We start from the raw sequence: 14,225 nt of genomic DNA, 5'->3' as shown, positions 1-14,225 counted from the left end.
TAAACAAATTAGGATTCATGTCTGCTGTGTAATATTACACATTCATTAAGGTAGTTCTATGTGAACTGACCTGGAAAGGTAATATATCTGTGATATATTGCTAAATGAAACAGGCAAATTGTGGAACCATACATGAAACAGGATCATAGTTGGATTTAGAAAGGAATGTGTATGGAAAAAGTTAGGATGAAACGTACTCCAAGTTGTTAATAGAGATTTCCTCTGGAAAGGATGGTGGGATTCGGCTGGAAATGAAATTGAACTGTTCACATACAGTTAATGTACTTTTATGGTTTGGGTTTTCTTGTTTACTAGAACTGTGTTAATTTTGTAATTGAAATAAAATCAAAATGCATCAAAAAACTTGTTAGAAGAAATAAATAAACCATGGTTCTATTTCAGTTGTTAGATTGGGGACGTTCTTCCCCTCCCCCTAATTTATTATTTTATTAAAGAACAAAACGATAGCAAGAGAAAGTTACCTTTCTGTGAAAGCTCAACAAAAATGCTATTCCCCAATGAAACATGTTTCTGATTCCTCGATTGGATGTGCTGTCTCCTTTCTTTGAACCCTCAAATACTTTGTGTGGCTTTTGCGGCATTTAACTCTGTCTACCTTGTATTTCATACCTGTTTTACTGCCTCTCTAGATTTAAGCCACTGGATGGATGTCATGATAGAGAAGAAAATCAGCTTTCAAGTTAGAAGATCTGGATGTTGGCCCTTGTTCTGGTTTTCTAGCACAACATGACAAATGAGCTCAAACGTAGTAGCTGAAAACATAGTCACTTTTTCCTTTCTTATGAGTTTATGGTTAGGAACTTGAGCAGAGCTGGGCTGGATGATTCTTCCACTCATGTGGTATTGAGTTGTGTCCCTTGGTGGAATTTAGCTGGGGGTTGACCTGGACAGGAAGGTCCAAGAAGACTTCCTTCATATGGCTGATGCATGGCCAGGCAGCTGAAAGGCCGGGTCCAGCTTAAGTCCTTTGTCTTTCTGAGCGAATGCTCTTACCTTCCCATGGACTTCTTCCTGGTGGCTCCGGACTTTGAGACAAAGGCAAACCAAACAGAAGCTGCCTGTCTTCTAGAGGATGCAACCAGCAGAGTGTCTCTTCTGCTGTACTGATTAAGCATCTACAGAGCCCACTCAGATTTAAGAGGGTGGGAACAGAATAGTGCTTCTTGAAAGGAAAATTTGTATGAGAAATTTGTGGCCACCTTTAATCTGTCACAGCTCTGCTGTAAGTGCAGCCTCCATGTCTCAAGGACTACATCTATCAATTAAAAAGAACAAGATCTGTAATGTATGCAAAAACACCCTATGCATTATAAAAAGCTATGTGTACTATATATATATCAATAATTATCTTGATACTAACTCTGTATCTTACTCAAGGCAGGTATTTTCTAGAGGTTTAGTACTTTGAAAACAGACTCATTTATCAGCTAATTCCCAAGAGGAACACACAAAGAAAGTGATGTGGGGCATGGTGTAGTTGCAGAGTACAGACTTTGACTAGGTTGACATGAGTTAAATCCAAGCTGTCACTCAGTTACTATCTGTGTGACCTTTGTTGGCTCATTGCACCTTTCTGAGCCTTAATTTCCTCCTCATAGTATGAGAGTAGTATTTACTGAGCTGGGTTTCTGTGTGTATTGGAGCTAATTTGTGTGGAGCACTTAGTATGGCAACTGTCACATAGTAGGTCTTCTGTTTCTCTTAAGATGATGTAACAAAGTCATATAGCAAATTTGGCCTCCTCGCTGGTTTCTCTGCATTGGTTACTCCATCCGCAGAGATGACCGAGACGGGGTCGAGAGACCACACCTTTGTGAAAGCAGCAGGGAAGGGAGGGCTCCACTTGTCTCTCCCAGTCTCCTCCTCTTTCCAGAGTGTCCCTCGCTGGGGGTTTGGTGCCCCGTGCAGCTGTGGTTGTAGTCATTCTTCTCTCGGTTGGATGCGGTCTCCTTTTTAGGCCTGTGGCTTTGCCTTTTGTAGATGTATGAGATCAAATCAGAAGGCAGCATCACGAAGAAGTTCAACGAGCTTCTGCAGAAGCTGAGCTCGCCCCTGAAACCTAGAGTTCCAGAGCACAGTAACAACAAGATGAAAAATCTCTCCTACCCATTCTCCAGGGAGAAAATGTATCTGTAAGTATGGGAGCTGTTGGGGTAGGGATGTGGCAGGGGATGGGAAGGGAAATCAAATACCACTCAGTGTCTCAGCTCCCACAGTGAGTGCCCCACAGCCTGGGAGATAGGGGAGGAGGCATACTCTCATGGTGAAATGTTCCCTGCATCTGCTTTCTGAATCCCCTTCCCTAAATGAGATTATCCCAAAGAGCTCCCCAACATGTGTCCAGTGGCTCATGGAGCACCCACCATTTTAGTCATGTTGCATGATGGATGGAAAATCATGGAGCACAGAGCCATAAACTTTGGGGTTCAGTGAGAAAATGGTCAGATACCTGTTTGCCTTCTGTGAGGAAACCATTCTGCCCAGTTCCTAGTCTAATAGGGTTTCAACATATTGTGATAAACCAGAGAGAAGGAGAATAAAGTTTCTGGATTTTTGTATTCCCATCTGCATACTCATGTACCCACTGACTCTGAAGAGATGCCCACCCAGATCCCCCCTAGGGAGGGGGGCGGGATAAGAGCTCTTCACAGGGATGGCCATTTGGGAAACCTTTGGAAGAATGAGTCATGGTTGGGAAGTGAGAGATGGAGCAGGCAAGCATCAGTTCTGTTGTAGGTGCTGATGGGAGAATAAGAGTGTCAGGATTAAGAGAGGGAAAGCAAGGACCAAAGATAGGTAGAGGAGATAGAAGAATCTGTCCCTTTTGGGGAGATGGCATTCCCAAAGCTGTGTTTCTGGTGTTGATTGGATAACATCTCCTACCCATTTTTTGCCGTATTAGATAATAATTCAATACACATGTATTTACTGTTTGTTTTGCACGTATTTTCTCATTGAATCATTATTCCCCTCATGATTCTGGTCCCAATTCTGGTCCCAATTCTGGTCACCAATTCCAATGTGTGTGCCGGTCTTCCCATCCACCAAGGAATTCTTTGACATCCTGCAGTTCGACACAGTTCTGACACTACCTACCCTTGGAGAACATTACATTTCCCAGGTTGAGGGCTCAGTGCAACAAGACTGCCCTCCACCTCAGATGCCAATCACAAGTCCAAGGTGTTCCCTGTGCTTCTGACTGGCTGGCTGTAGATCAGAGGTTCCCATGACCTCCTCTTCAGGTTTGATTAACTTGCTAGAGGAGCTTACAGAACTCAGAAAACTGATTTACTCACTAGATTACTAATTTATTACAAAGGATATGAATCAATGGCCAGATGAAGAGATACATAAAGTGAGGTTCTGAATGAAGGTGCTTGTGTCTTTGTGAAGCTTGGGGCCTGCCATGGGGGCACATGGAGGCATCCTAGTTCCCCAGCCTGGGTACTCTGCAAGCCCTTTCCTTTGGGGTTTTTCTAGAGGCTTCCTTATGTAGCCATGGTTGATTAAATCATGGGCCATTGGCTACTGATTTAACCTCTAACCCCTCTCACCTCCCCAGAAATCAGGGGTGGGACTGAAAGTTCCACCCTCTATTCAAGGTTGGTTCCTCTGGCAATCAGCTCTCTCTCCCCCACCTCCTTTCCACCTTTAGGGGATTTCCAAAAACCACCTCATTGATAAAAGCCTAGTTGTGGCTGAAAGAGGCTTGTTAGGAATAACAAGACACCCATTTCACCTTTATGGCTCTGAAAATGATTTCAGGAACTGAGGACAGGAGACCAAATATTATGACAAAACATGTTCCCATTGCCCTTATTGTTCAGAAAATTCCAAGGAATTTGGGAGCTATGAGTCACGAACCCTGGATGAAGACTAAAAGATGTATTTAGCATAAGTCACAATGTCACCCTGCCTCATGAGGTGGCCATTCAGATATAATGGTGTCTCATAGAGAGGAAACTAAGGTCGGGGATCTGTTCAAGTTCACACAGCATTAAGTGGCTGAACTGGGACTGGGACTGGCACATTGACCTACTGGCTGCTGGGGTTTTTTGTTTTTTGTTTTTTGGGTTTTTTTGGTGCTCTGTGTCTCTTCCATGCTTCCCCTTCCTTGGGTCTGCATGCTGGTGCTGGCATCTGAACTGCCATCTCCCATGCATCTCCATTCATTCAGTGCCTGTGACCCTTCAAATCCAGTTCCTAGATACCTCCATCTGGAAGAATCTTCTGTCCTTCCCGCCCAAAATAAGCTCTCCATCCTCTGAATTGTTAGAGCAATGGTCTACCTACTATCATGTTCTACTCTTCATTGGTTACTAGGAAACACATCCACCCAAGTGACGGGGGCTCCGGGGGAGCTGGGAACACATTCCAGGCATCTGCACCCTGAGCACAGTCAGATCTACACAGGTGTTCTTTTTAGCGAAAAGGTCACAGTGTGAAGTGGAGAACAGACGCGGGCCTTCCATAATTAAGAGTTTGGTAGCTAACTGATGTGACAGTAGTGACAATATTAAATGAAAGTTTGAAAAACAAAGCCTTATCATCCCAGTACCAGGAAACTATACTCTTTCTGGTGGTTGTTATATTGTTTACTCTCTTTGTCCATACACAGGAATCCTTTCTACATACTTTCATGTTTAAAACATATCATAGTATAATATTTTCCTATCAGTCTAAAATTTTCTACTTAGGATGTTCTCATAATTATAATTTCCAGTGACCGCATGATAATCCACCCTGTTGATTTTGGAATTTCATTTTATGTCCACTATCCTTATTGTCAGTAACTTTGCAATGAACATTTTTATTTATGAAACTTTTTTCTTCTATTGAATTTCTATTTCCTAGGACTCATTTCTGTTATCAGTTCTCACAATTACTAGGTCAAAAAAAATTATAAACACTGTGTGTGTGTGAGCATGTGTGAATATGTGTGTCTCACACATCTTGCTGTGTTGCTTTCTCAAGGTTTGCTCTGGCCTGAGGTGGCAGTGGTCTCAGGACAAGGGTCATAAAATGAGTTGACCTTCTGTTTTCTTGGTGTCTCCAGGTACAACATCCAGGACAAGGACACCTTCTTTGATAATGCCACCCGTAGCCGCATTGTAAGTACACAGGTCAACTACGGGTGGTGGGTTCTAGAATAAGGGGAAGGCTGGGTACCCAGTGTGGTAGGGCCTTCTCTTGCTCTTCCTGCTACCTCCCATCATCCTTTGCTTGGGGTTGCCTAGCAACCAAGGGGCGGATCCAGGAGCTTCCCAATCTTAGTGGCAAAAGGAATAGCAAACAGATCCCCTCACTTAGAGGCTGAGAGAAGTCTCTTCTCTTTAGGATTCTCCACCTTGGCCATTTGGAATCACAAAAACAGGAAATGTCTGAGCTGGTGGGGTCTTTCAGCTAATCAGGTGACCCCCTTGCTTGACAGTTGGGGAAACTGAGGCTTTAAGAGGCAGTGGATTGAAAAAATTCATACAGATCACTAGTGTCTGAATGAGGACCCGTTGCGGGGCTACTGTGTTTCTTTTACCCTCTAAGGAGTGTTGTGCATTTATATCACAGGGGATGCTAGAACTAGCCAGTTTGTTCAAGAATAAAATTCCCAGCCCAATAGAAAGCCAAAATTCATGACTGTAGCTGTTCTTCTACTATTTTTTTTTTCCTTTTGAAATCAAGGTTTTGGCTTTTGCATGATGATGGATTCTGACGAAAATCTGTGTATGGCCTGTGCCCCGTGGCCTCCATCTGAGCTGTAGCGTGTCTCCATGCTCTGGTCCATTTATTGTCTATCTGCCTGGAGAGCATTCAGCATATAGACAGAGGAGAAAAAGAGGGACCCAAGAAAAGCTGCTCACTTACTTATGCCACAGTGGAAACAATGGCAGTGTGTTTCCATTGTACCCTAGGAAAGAACTTAAGTTTCAACAGAGGAGAAGTAAGGGTCAGGTAGTAGAAGGACTTCCAAGTCAGCAGGGTGATCAGAAGGATGAGAAGTGACAGGTGATTAGAGGAAGCTACAAAACATTTCTAAGGCACACTGAAAACATGGCCCTCCCTGACTCTTTGCTCACAGGTTGGGGAAGAAAACACCTCAGGTTCCTTAGCCTAGTGTTTTAGGAAGGTTAAAATGAGTACATGATTTATCATCCTATGGAAAAAGGCATAAACTTCCCATTTTTTTGTTGATGCTATTACAAGCTGTTTAAATCGCCCTGTGGCTTGGGTCTCATGTCTATGGGGGAGTTATAGGGTGTTGTGGAGATTACCAAATAATTGCAAAGTACTTGTAAAATAGTCAATGTCATATAAATGCTGTTCCTAATTATTATTGCTGTCGAATTACTGCACAGTATTATAAGTGAATTAAACATTCTTGGGCCCCATAGTGCTGGAAGTTATTTATTTTCCACTCGCTCTAGGTCTGTGGCTGGAATATGGGAGTGTGAATGATGATGCAGGAACACGCTTCTCTCATTCAGCTCTCATTCTGGAAGCTTCTCCCTTTCCCTAGTCCCCCCCCCCCCCCCCCCCCCCCCCGCATAGTGAGAAGGGGTAGAAAAGAGCCTTTGAGTTTTGTCTTGGGGTCTACTCTGCCCTGGACTATTGTCTGAGGAACTTGCTCGTATCTGTATATGGCATCCCTGTGCCCCTTCTTTGTAGGTGTCCTAGCACCCCAGCTATTTGTCCCAGAGCAGACTTCCTTGCTGGGAACCTCTTTATAGTTGGGCACAGGCTTGGGACCCTTTGGAGGGCACTAGCTGGCCAGTCACTGTTTCCTCTGCAGCCCTCCCTCACATGTGAGAGACATTTCCCTGCAAGTCCCATGTCCAGGGCTCTGTTGGCCTATTTTGCCATACAGTCATCATTGGGCTGAGAGCCTGGTATGTGCCCCAGAAGTGCTCTGAGACAAGGAGTCTTGAGGAAGTGTCTGACTGGGGAGACAAGATGAGGACTCAGGAAAAAAACAGAGAAATAATAGTAACAATGAGCAAGATGTATGTGGCCCTCTATGAGTTTACAAAGCACTTTAATGTTTTCTTAGAACAGCTCTGTGAGTCAGCTTCATTACAGAGAAGGCCAGGGACTGTCAGGGCCCTCAGGGAGGTTTGCTCAGGACCCCTTGGCTAGGAGCTGGGCCTGGAACTGGATTCAGCGGCCTGCTCATCCCGGGCTTTCCCCAGCGTGGTGCTACTCAGGGTTGGCGGACAGGACACCCTCCTCTTCCCCTTCCCTGGATGTTCTGGCCCCAGCACTCCCTCCCAAGCCCTCCTGAAGCATGTGGGTCTGGGCTCCCTGGCATGTTTTCCTTACCTCCTGTAACTGCAGTCCATATACAGCCTTTATGTTTTCGGGGTAGGGCGAAGGGGATAGTGTGCGTGCGAGGGACTTAGGTTCTTTGCTTCCTCAAAGCACTCAAGTTCAAACAGGTTTGATGTGCAGTGCATGAGCTTGGCATATGCTTGGCTTCCCCCTCTCTGGAAGTGGGTCCAGTTGCCTGGTCCCCTGCCCGCCCCCTCCCATGGTGGCACACACGGTCATGGTGCTCACAGCCCTGCTCTTGTCTGTTTCAGGTGCACGAGATCCTGAAGCGCACAGCCTGTTCTCGGGCTAACAACACAATGGGTAAGGACCCCCTCTGCCGCCCACGGGCCCAGTGCTGATGGGCTGCCACGGTGCCAGAGCTGTCCTCTCTGCAGCTTGCTGCAGGGTATGGGGGGCAATGAAGAACAGAACAAACAGACACCCCCATGGAGGAGGGGAGGCTGCTTGCACTCAGGGCCAGGGGTCCTGCTTGCTCTCCAGGAGCAGCAGCACCCCATCTTGTGGGGGCAGGGGTGTTCCCCAGATTGCTGTAACTTCTCCCAGATCTTCATCCCTGTCTCCACAACCTATACAAGGTTTTAATAATCACCCAAACATGGCAGGTTTAGTTTATTTAGTTTTTTTTTTTTTATTTTTTTTTCAACGTTTATTTATTTTTGGGACAGAGAGAGACAGAGCATGAACAGGGGAGGGGCAGAGAGAGAGGGAGACACAGAATCGGAAACAGGCTCCAGGCTCTGAGCCATCAGCCCAGAGCCTGACGCGGGGCTCGAACTCACGGACCGCGAGATCGTGACCTGGCTGAAGTCGGACGCTTAACCGACTGCGCCACCCAGGCGCCTCAATTTATTTAGTTTTTAAGAAGAAAGGCATCTCAGAGACCCTTTAGTGCAGCCTTCTCCCTTTATGTGTGAAGGAGCCGACCTCCTGCAGGGTGACTTTTCAGAGGTCACACGTTAGTCTGAAGGTGCAGCTCCTGAGTTCAGCGTTCCTGTCACCGAATGTGGCTGAATCTGTTCCCTTGGTGATTTGTTTTTGAAACTTGAGTGTATTAGTCTTTGCAGTAGGAACGTCAGCATTTGGGAGCCCATAGGGCAGGCCAACTGATGCTGGAGAACTTTGCAGAAGACACACAAAATGGCTGAGGTGGAGATGGGAGCTTATGAGCACAAGCACGCGTCCTTTCCACAGGAATCACTCTGCAGGCCAGAGCTCTTTCCAGAGCAGCTACCAGCACTCAGAATGGCTTTTGAAACCTTTGAGAGAAATTCCTTCAAAATACACTCTGGGGTGGCAAATCTTTGGCTTTTGAGGCAGCCTTGAGTTAAAGAGTTCAAAGTCATTTAGAGGCAAGTCTAGTGAATAATGTAGCCAATCAAGCCAAGAAATCACAACAGTGCTAATGATAATAAAGGTAGCATTGGAGAGTTTTGCGGGGGGACTCATAAGCTGCCTTAATACCAAGGGCGTAGTCCTGGAGAAGGAACCAGAACAGGTTTTATATAGTGATAGTGCCTTTAGTCTAGTGCAGAACTTCTCGAGGGGGCAATTTATGATGACGGGTTGCATTGATATATTCATCTTGTACAAAATCCCAAATAACACTCTAGTTTTTGAAAGTCAAGTCTTGCATGTGGTGTTGTCTGTCTGGAACATGGTACTGATGAGGTCAGGACATGAGTGAGGGAGGTAATTAATTAGCCCAGCTTGATTCCATGGAAGGACTGAAGCCCCCACTTAGAGCAGCCATTTTCCCTTGGTTCCAAGGACAACCAGAAGAGTCAAGAGATCTTAGAATGTATTTTATATTTTCTCATGACTTCTATCAGAATTCTTGAATTTACCTCATTTCTTGACCAGTTCACTCCTCAGCTCCATTAATCTGCCTTTTATCCTGTCAGACCATCCTCAATTTGACCAAACCTGCTCCCTCAGATGTCATGGATGACTTCCAATTCCCACATTTCATGGCCTTTTTCTTAGTCTTCCTCTTCTTTAACCTCCTACACATCCTTCCACACCTTCTTTATGGACCTTCATCCTCTGAGAGTTGATATCCAGGAAGGTGCTACTGCTGTACTGATCTGCTGCCACTCTTAAAAAAAATAATAAAAATTAAAAAAAATATATATACACACATATGTATATTTTAGATATCTATATCTATATCTATATCTATATCTATATCTATATCTATATCTATATCTATATCTATCTATAGAGAGAGAGTGAGTATGAACAGGGGAGGGGCAAGAGAGAGGGAGAGAGAGAATCCCAAGCAGGCTTTGCACTGACAGCACAGAGCCCGATGTAGGGCTTGATCCCATGAACCATGAGATAATGACCGGAGCCGAGGTCAAGAGTGGGATGCTTAATACTTGAGCCACCCAGGTGCCCCTCTGCTGCCATTCTATTTCTGCCTCATGGACCACACTTTCTTTGGTTCTTCTTCCTTCTCCTAGATTTTAGATGTTTTCTTCTCCGTATTCCCTTGGCCTCCTTACTTTTCTCTGTATACAGATGACTAGGAACCATGTATTTCTATTTCCCACTTCTCTCACTAATTCTAGCCCAACATTTCCAACTCACAGATGGATATCTCCACTGAGATGTTCACCAGAACCTTAAAATCAGTATATCAAATGTCCATTTCTAATTCCCCCTCTCTTCCTCTCTCTCCTGCTTCTCTTCCTGTTATTGTGACCACTGTCTTCTCTGTTTTTGCTCACATGGTTCCCTTCACCTGAATGTCCTCCCCCCATCCCCCCATGTCCATCCCCAGACCAAACATGGCTGTCCCATGGGTTCTTCCAATGCCCTGTCCTTGGAACTCCCACCAAATTCAGTCTCTTTCTTGCTGATTGCTATGTCCATGGCCTAGGCTCCCAAACAGTCCTTGAAGTGTGTTGAATCATCTCCTATGCCCCAGTGCACCTAGCTGTCTGCCTTGCACACTCTAGTCCATGAATTTGGTTTAGCAAATTAATTAAACATGCCTAGCCTGTTAGCCCACAGAGATTGCTGGTAATTGTAACTATGGACAAATAAATTCTCTGCAACTCAGTTTCCTTGGATGTAAAGTGGGATAGTAACATCTATCTTGCAGAGTCTTTGGGAAGATTGAGCTGTTAGTTTGTCTTGTAAACTAGGAAGTCCTTGAAAACTGAAGTTTATTTTGAGAGACCGTCTCTGGGTTGTCAAAAGGCCATTAGGGATCCTCTACTTTAACACTGAAGTTTTTTTTCTTTTTCATTTGAGGATATGAATTTTTTGGTGATGTCTCAAATCAAACTTCTTAAGAATTTTGTTGTGTTGAGTAGTTTTCAAAAATTTCTTTTTTGTCATTCAGAAAACATTTATTGAGCACCTTGTCTGTGTCAAATGATGTTATAGAAACTGAGAGATGCCAAGATGAATTTGACCTAATTTCTAGCCTTGAGGGCTCTTAGTTTAGTTATGCAGACAGTCATGTAAATAAATAAATTATGAGCTAATCTGCTAGGTACAACTATAGAGACATGTACAGAGTGCAGAACACAGAGGTGGAAGCAATTAACTTCCATGTGTGTGTGTCTAAGTATCAACATAAATTATCCAGTATTCATTTCGTAGCTCAGGGGAAAGTTGGCATGTCAGTAATTCTACAAATGGGGACAGAGATGACATGTGACTTGTCCAGGGTCACATACTGAGTCATTGTCAGATGGGTCTAGAACTTGGGTTTCTTTGCTCCAAATCTTATATCCAATACCTTTGGGATGCTGTGAACTAGAGGTGGAATTAGGTTGAATCTTTAAAGTCTGTTACTACAGAAGCAGTAGCCATCTGGCCACTGATTTATAGGCATTTGAATTGGAAGGGAGAGCCTACCTTCTTTTAACATATATTGAACCTTAGGTCCTAAAACACCCAGGTACTTCTGCTAGGGGTCTTGGCAGGGAAACGTGGAGAAATGAGTTCAAGTTCTGTCTCTACTAAATTTGGTTAGATTTTGGTAGGCTGTATTGTGTCTGTTAGCCTCAGTTTTCCTGCACTTACAAAATGCTGAAAATGAAGGAAAACTGAGGTTAACATATTATAAAGCCTCTTCTTTAGTGCTATTCTAATATAATTTAAGTTAAACTTTAAACAACTCACTATACAAATAAATTTTAAAGCCCCATTGTTAGCCAAACTATAAGAGACTCTTAAAAACTGAGAATAAAATGAGGGTTGATGGGGGGTGGGAGGGAGGGGAAAGTGGGTGATGGGCATTGAGGAGGGCACCTGTTGGGATGAGCGCTGAGAGTTGTATGGAAACCAATTTGACAATAAATTTCATATTAAAAAAATAAAAAATAAATAAATATCTGGCAGATTTTACCAGTTGTGTGTGGGGGGAACCCATTGTTGATTTCTGTACTTTAAGCATGGGCATTATAAAAATGAAGTGATGAATTATATTTTCTCTAGATTCTCAGAACAAAGTGTCTAACTACACACTCTGTGTCTTCATGCAGATGCTCTGAAGGAACCTCAAGCACAACGTAAATCAAAAAAATACAGACTTCCCTTTGGGGGGACAACCCAGCTCTCATCCATGTACCCCAAATTTCAGTGAACTTTAGTTCTTAATTTCTCAAGCCTGGAACTGTAACAAAGTGCTTTTGGTTGATCTTGTGAACATCTATGAAATAGGCACAATTTGACTCTTTTTATTTATTTTTTTAATATTTATTTATTTTGGAGAGAGAGAGAGAGACAGTGTGCAACCAGGGAGGTGCAGAGAGAAAGGGAGACACAGAATCCAAAGCAGGCTCCAGGCTCTGAGCTGTCAGCACAGAGCCCGACGCGGGGCTCAAACCCATGGACTGTGAGATCATGACTTCAGCCGAAGTCGGTTGCCCAATGGACTGAGCCACCCAGGTGCCCCTAGACACAATTTGAGTCTTTACAGCCATTATCCTACTCTATATCAACTGTGTTTTTTCTTGAATTTATTATCCCAACGACTAAAAGTTCTTCTTAACCCTAGTTTTACCCATTTTTAACCTATAACGTAAAATTAACAGCCCGTGTGAGCTTCTTAAAATGCATATCTGATCATTTCACTGGTCTGCTTGAAATGACAAAATAGATCCACATTTCCCTTAGATAAAATCCAAACCTCTTAATAGTTACCTGTTGTGAACCTGATGTTTGTGTCACCCCACCCCCCGATCCATAACATTGAAGCCCTAACCCCCATCCAAGAGTCTGTTAGTTCAGCAGTAGCTGCTGCTGATTTACTAGCTTTGTAACAAGGGACATATGACTGAACTTCTCTGCTTCCCAGCAGAAGAGAACCCCCAGGCTGATTTTCAAGTTGTTTGTCTTCTGTGTTGGAAAGTCAAGTTCCCCTTAAGCTCTTTGGCCAATGTACCATCTTACTTAGAAGATCAGAAAAAATGAGGAATGTAATGACACTCAGAGCCCTCAAGATAATATGGCCCTTTGAGCCATGGAGTAAATTTTGATTTTATTGCCCTTCTCTCTGGTTTTATAGAGAAGCACAAATGACTAGAATTGACTTAGATTCCTCCAGAGGAATCTGCCTCATAAAAAGAAGAGAACAGGGAGAACAGGACAGTGCTTGGAATTGTTTTCCAAGGTATTTTTCTTGATCCTTCACCCCTGGAATTACTTTTTATATGGTCATTATTGTGGCCAGTTCACAAAGCTTCATTCCTTTGCCATTGTACCCAATTACAAAGGGAATTAGAAGATGGCAAAAATAAGAAAGACTAGAATCAAAGCTGGAAAATATGCTAAAGATAATAGTAACTCAGACACACTCCTGGTCATTTAGTATTATCACTTTTTTCTTTGTAGAAAATACTTTTTTTTTTTTTTGAGAGCCTAGTTTTGCAAAGCATGAAGCTGTATATGAGTTGCATGTATGGAATTATTTATATTCCCGTCTTGTTCCACAAAATTTCTGAGGTGGCTTACAAGAAAAACAATAAAACAGCATAATATAAATAAATAAAGAAATAAGAACCAGGAAAAACACAAATTAAATAGAATGTCAAAACTAGGGGCGAAATGGAATACAAATATTTAAACCATAAGGGCCTGTAGTTCCTACACTTGGGGCTGCAAATTTGACCTTGAACCAAGTGAAAGGGGAGTATGGTTAGTGGTTTAGCTCTTAATATCCTCAGCAACATCTTTTGGTACAGAAATTTTTCTAAAATCTCTCATGCTATTCTCTGCTTTCTTATGTAGAATAGACTAAGGTATATCTTCTATGTAAATGCATATGTAACTTTTTTTGGATGGTTCAGGATCATCACTAAGAACAGAAGTTTTTAGGGTGGCTCAGTCGGTTGAGCATCCGACTTCGGCTCAGGTCATGATCTCACAGTTTGTGAGTTCAAGCCTGCGTCGGGCTCTGTGCTGACAGCTCAGAGCCTGGAGCTTGCTTCAGATTCTGTCTCCCGATCTCTGCCCCTCCCATGTTCATGTTCTGTCTCTCACTTTGTCTCTCAAAAACAAATAAATATTACATAAAAATTAAAAAAAATAACATCAATTTTTAAAATGTTTCCTCGAGGATTCCCAAAGCATTGTTAGGGTTCTTTGCCCCATACTCTGTGATATCTTGAATTTTTGACTCTGGTAACCTCCTTCTCTGAATTCTGCTCTTTCAGTTTTTGCTGTGTGGGAGATAGAAAAAGCAGCTTATTAGAATTTGGAGCAAAGAGAGAAAATGCATTGAGGGAGGGTCTGAGGATTCTGCTGTGGTTACGGCATGCAACATTAGAGAATGGGTTTTGTGAGATTGAGGTACTTTTTCTTTCTTCTGGGCTCTCTGTTGTGACAACTGAGATAAGCAGATAAGAGCTCTCTGAACACAT

At 43.3% G+C, this 14,225-nt stretch overlaps 1 protein-coding gene across 1 annotated transcript in view; it reads left to right on the top strand.

Moving 5' to 3' along the window:
• ANO2 (anoctamin 2) overlaps nucleotides 1-14,225 on the top strand; it is a 338,133-nt gene that overhangs the window by 100,384 nt on the left and 223,524 nt on the right. Inside the window, exons 5-7 of the mRNA XM_027074096.2 lie at nucleotides 2,002-2,153; nucleotides 5,078-5,132; nucleotides 7,596-7,647. Of these exons, the coding sequence (XP_026929897.1) occupies nucleotides 2,002-2,153; nucleotides 5,078-5,132; nucleotides 7,596-7,647 (259 nt within the window). The remainder of the gene's footprint in view (nucleotides 1-2,001; nucleotides 2,154-5,077; nucleotides 5,133-7,595; nucleotides 7,648-14,225) is intronic.

Source organism: Acinonyx jubatus, chromosome B4 (genome assembly GCF_027475565.1).
Source record: "Acinonyx jubatus isolate Ajub_Pintada_27869175 chromosome B4, VMU_Ajub_asm_v1.0, whole genome shotgun sequence".
Taxonomy (NCBI): Eukaryota; Metazoa; Chordata; class Mammalia; order Carnivora; family Felidae; genus Acinonyx; species Acinonyx jubatus.
Note: the sequence above shows the minus strand (reverse complement) of the source record. Positions and strands in the feature narration are given on the sequence as shown.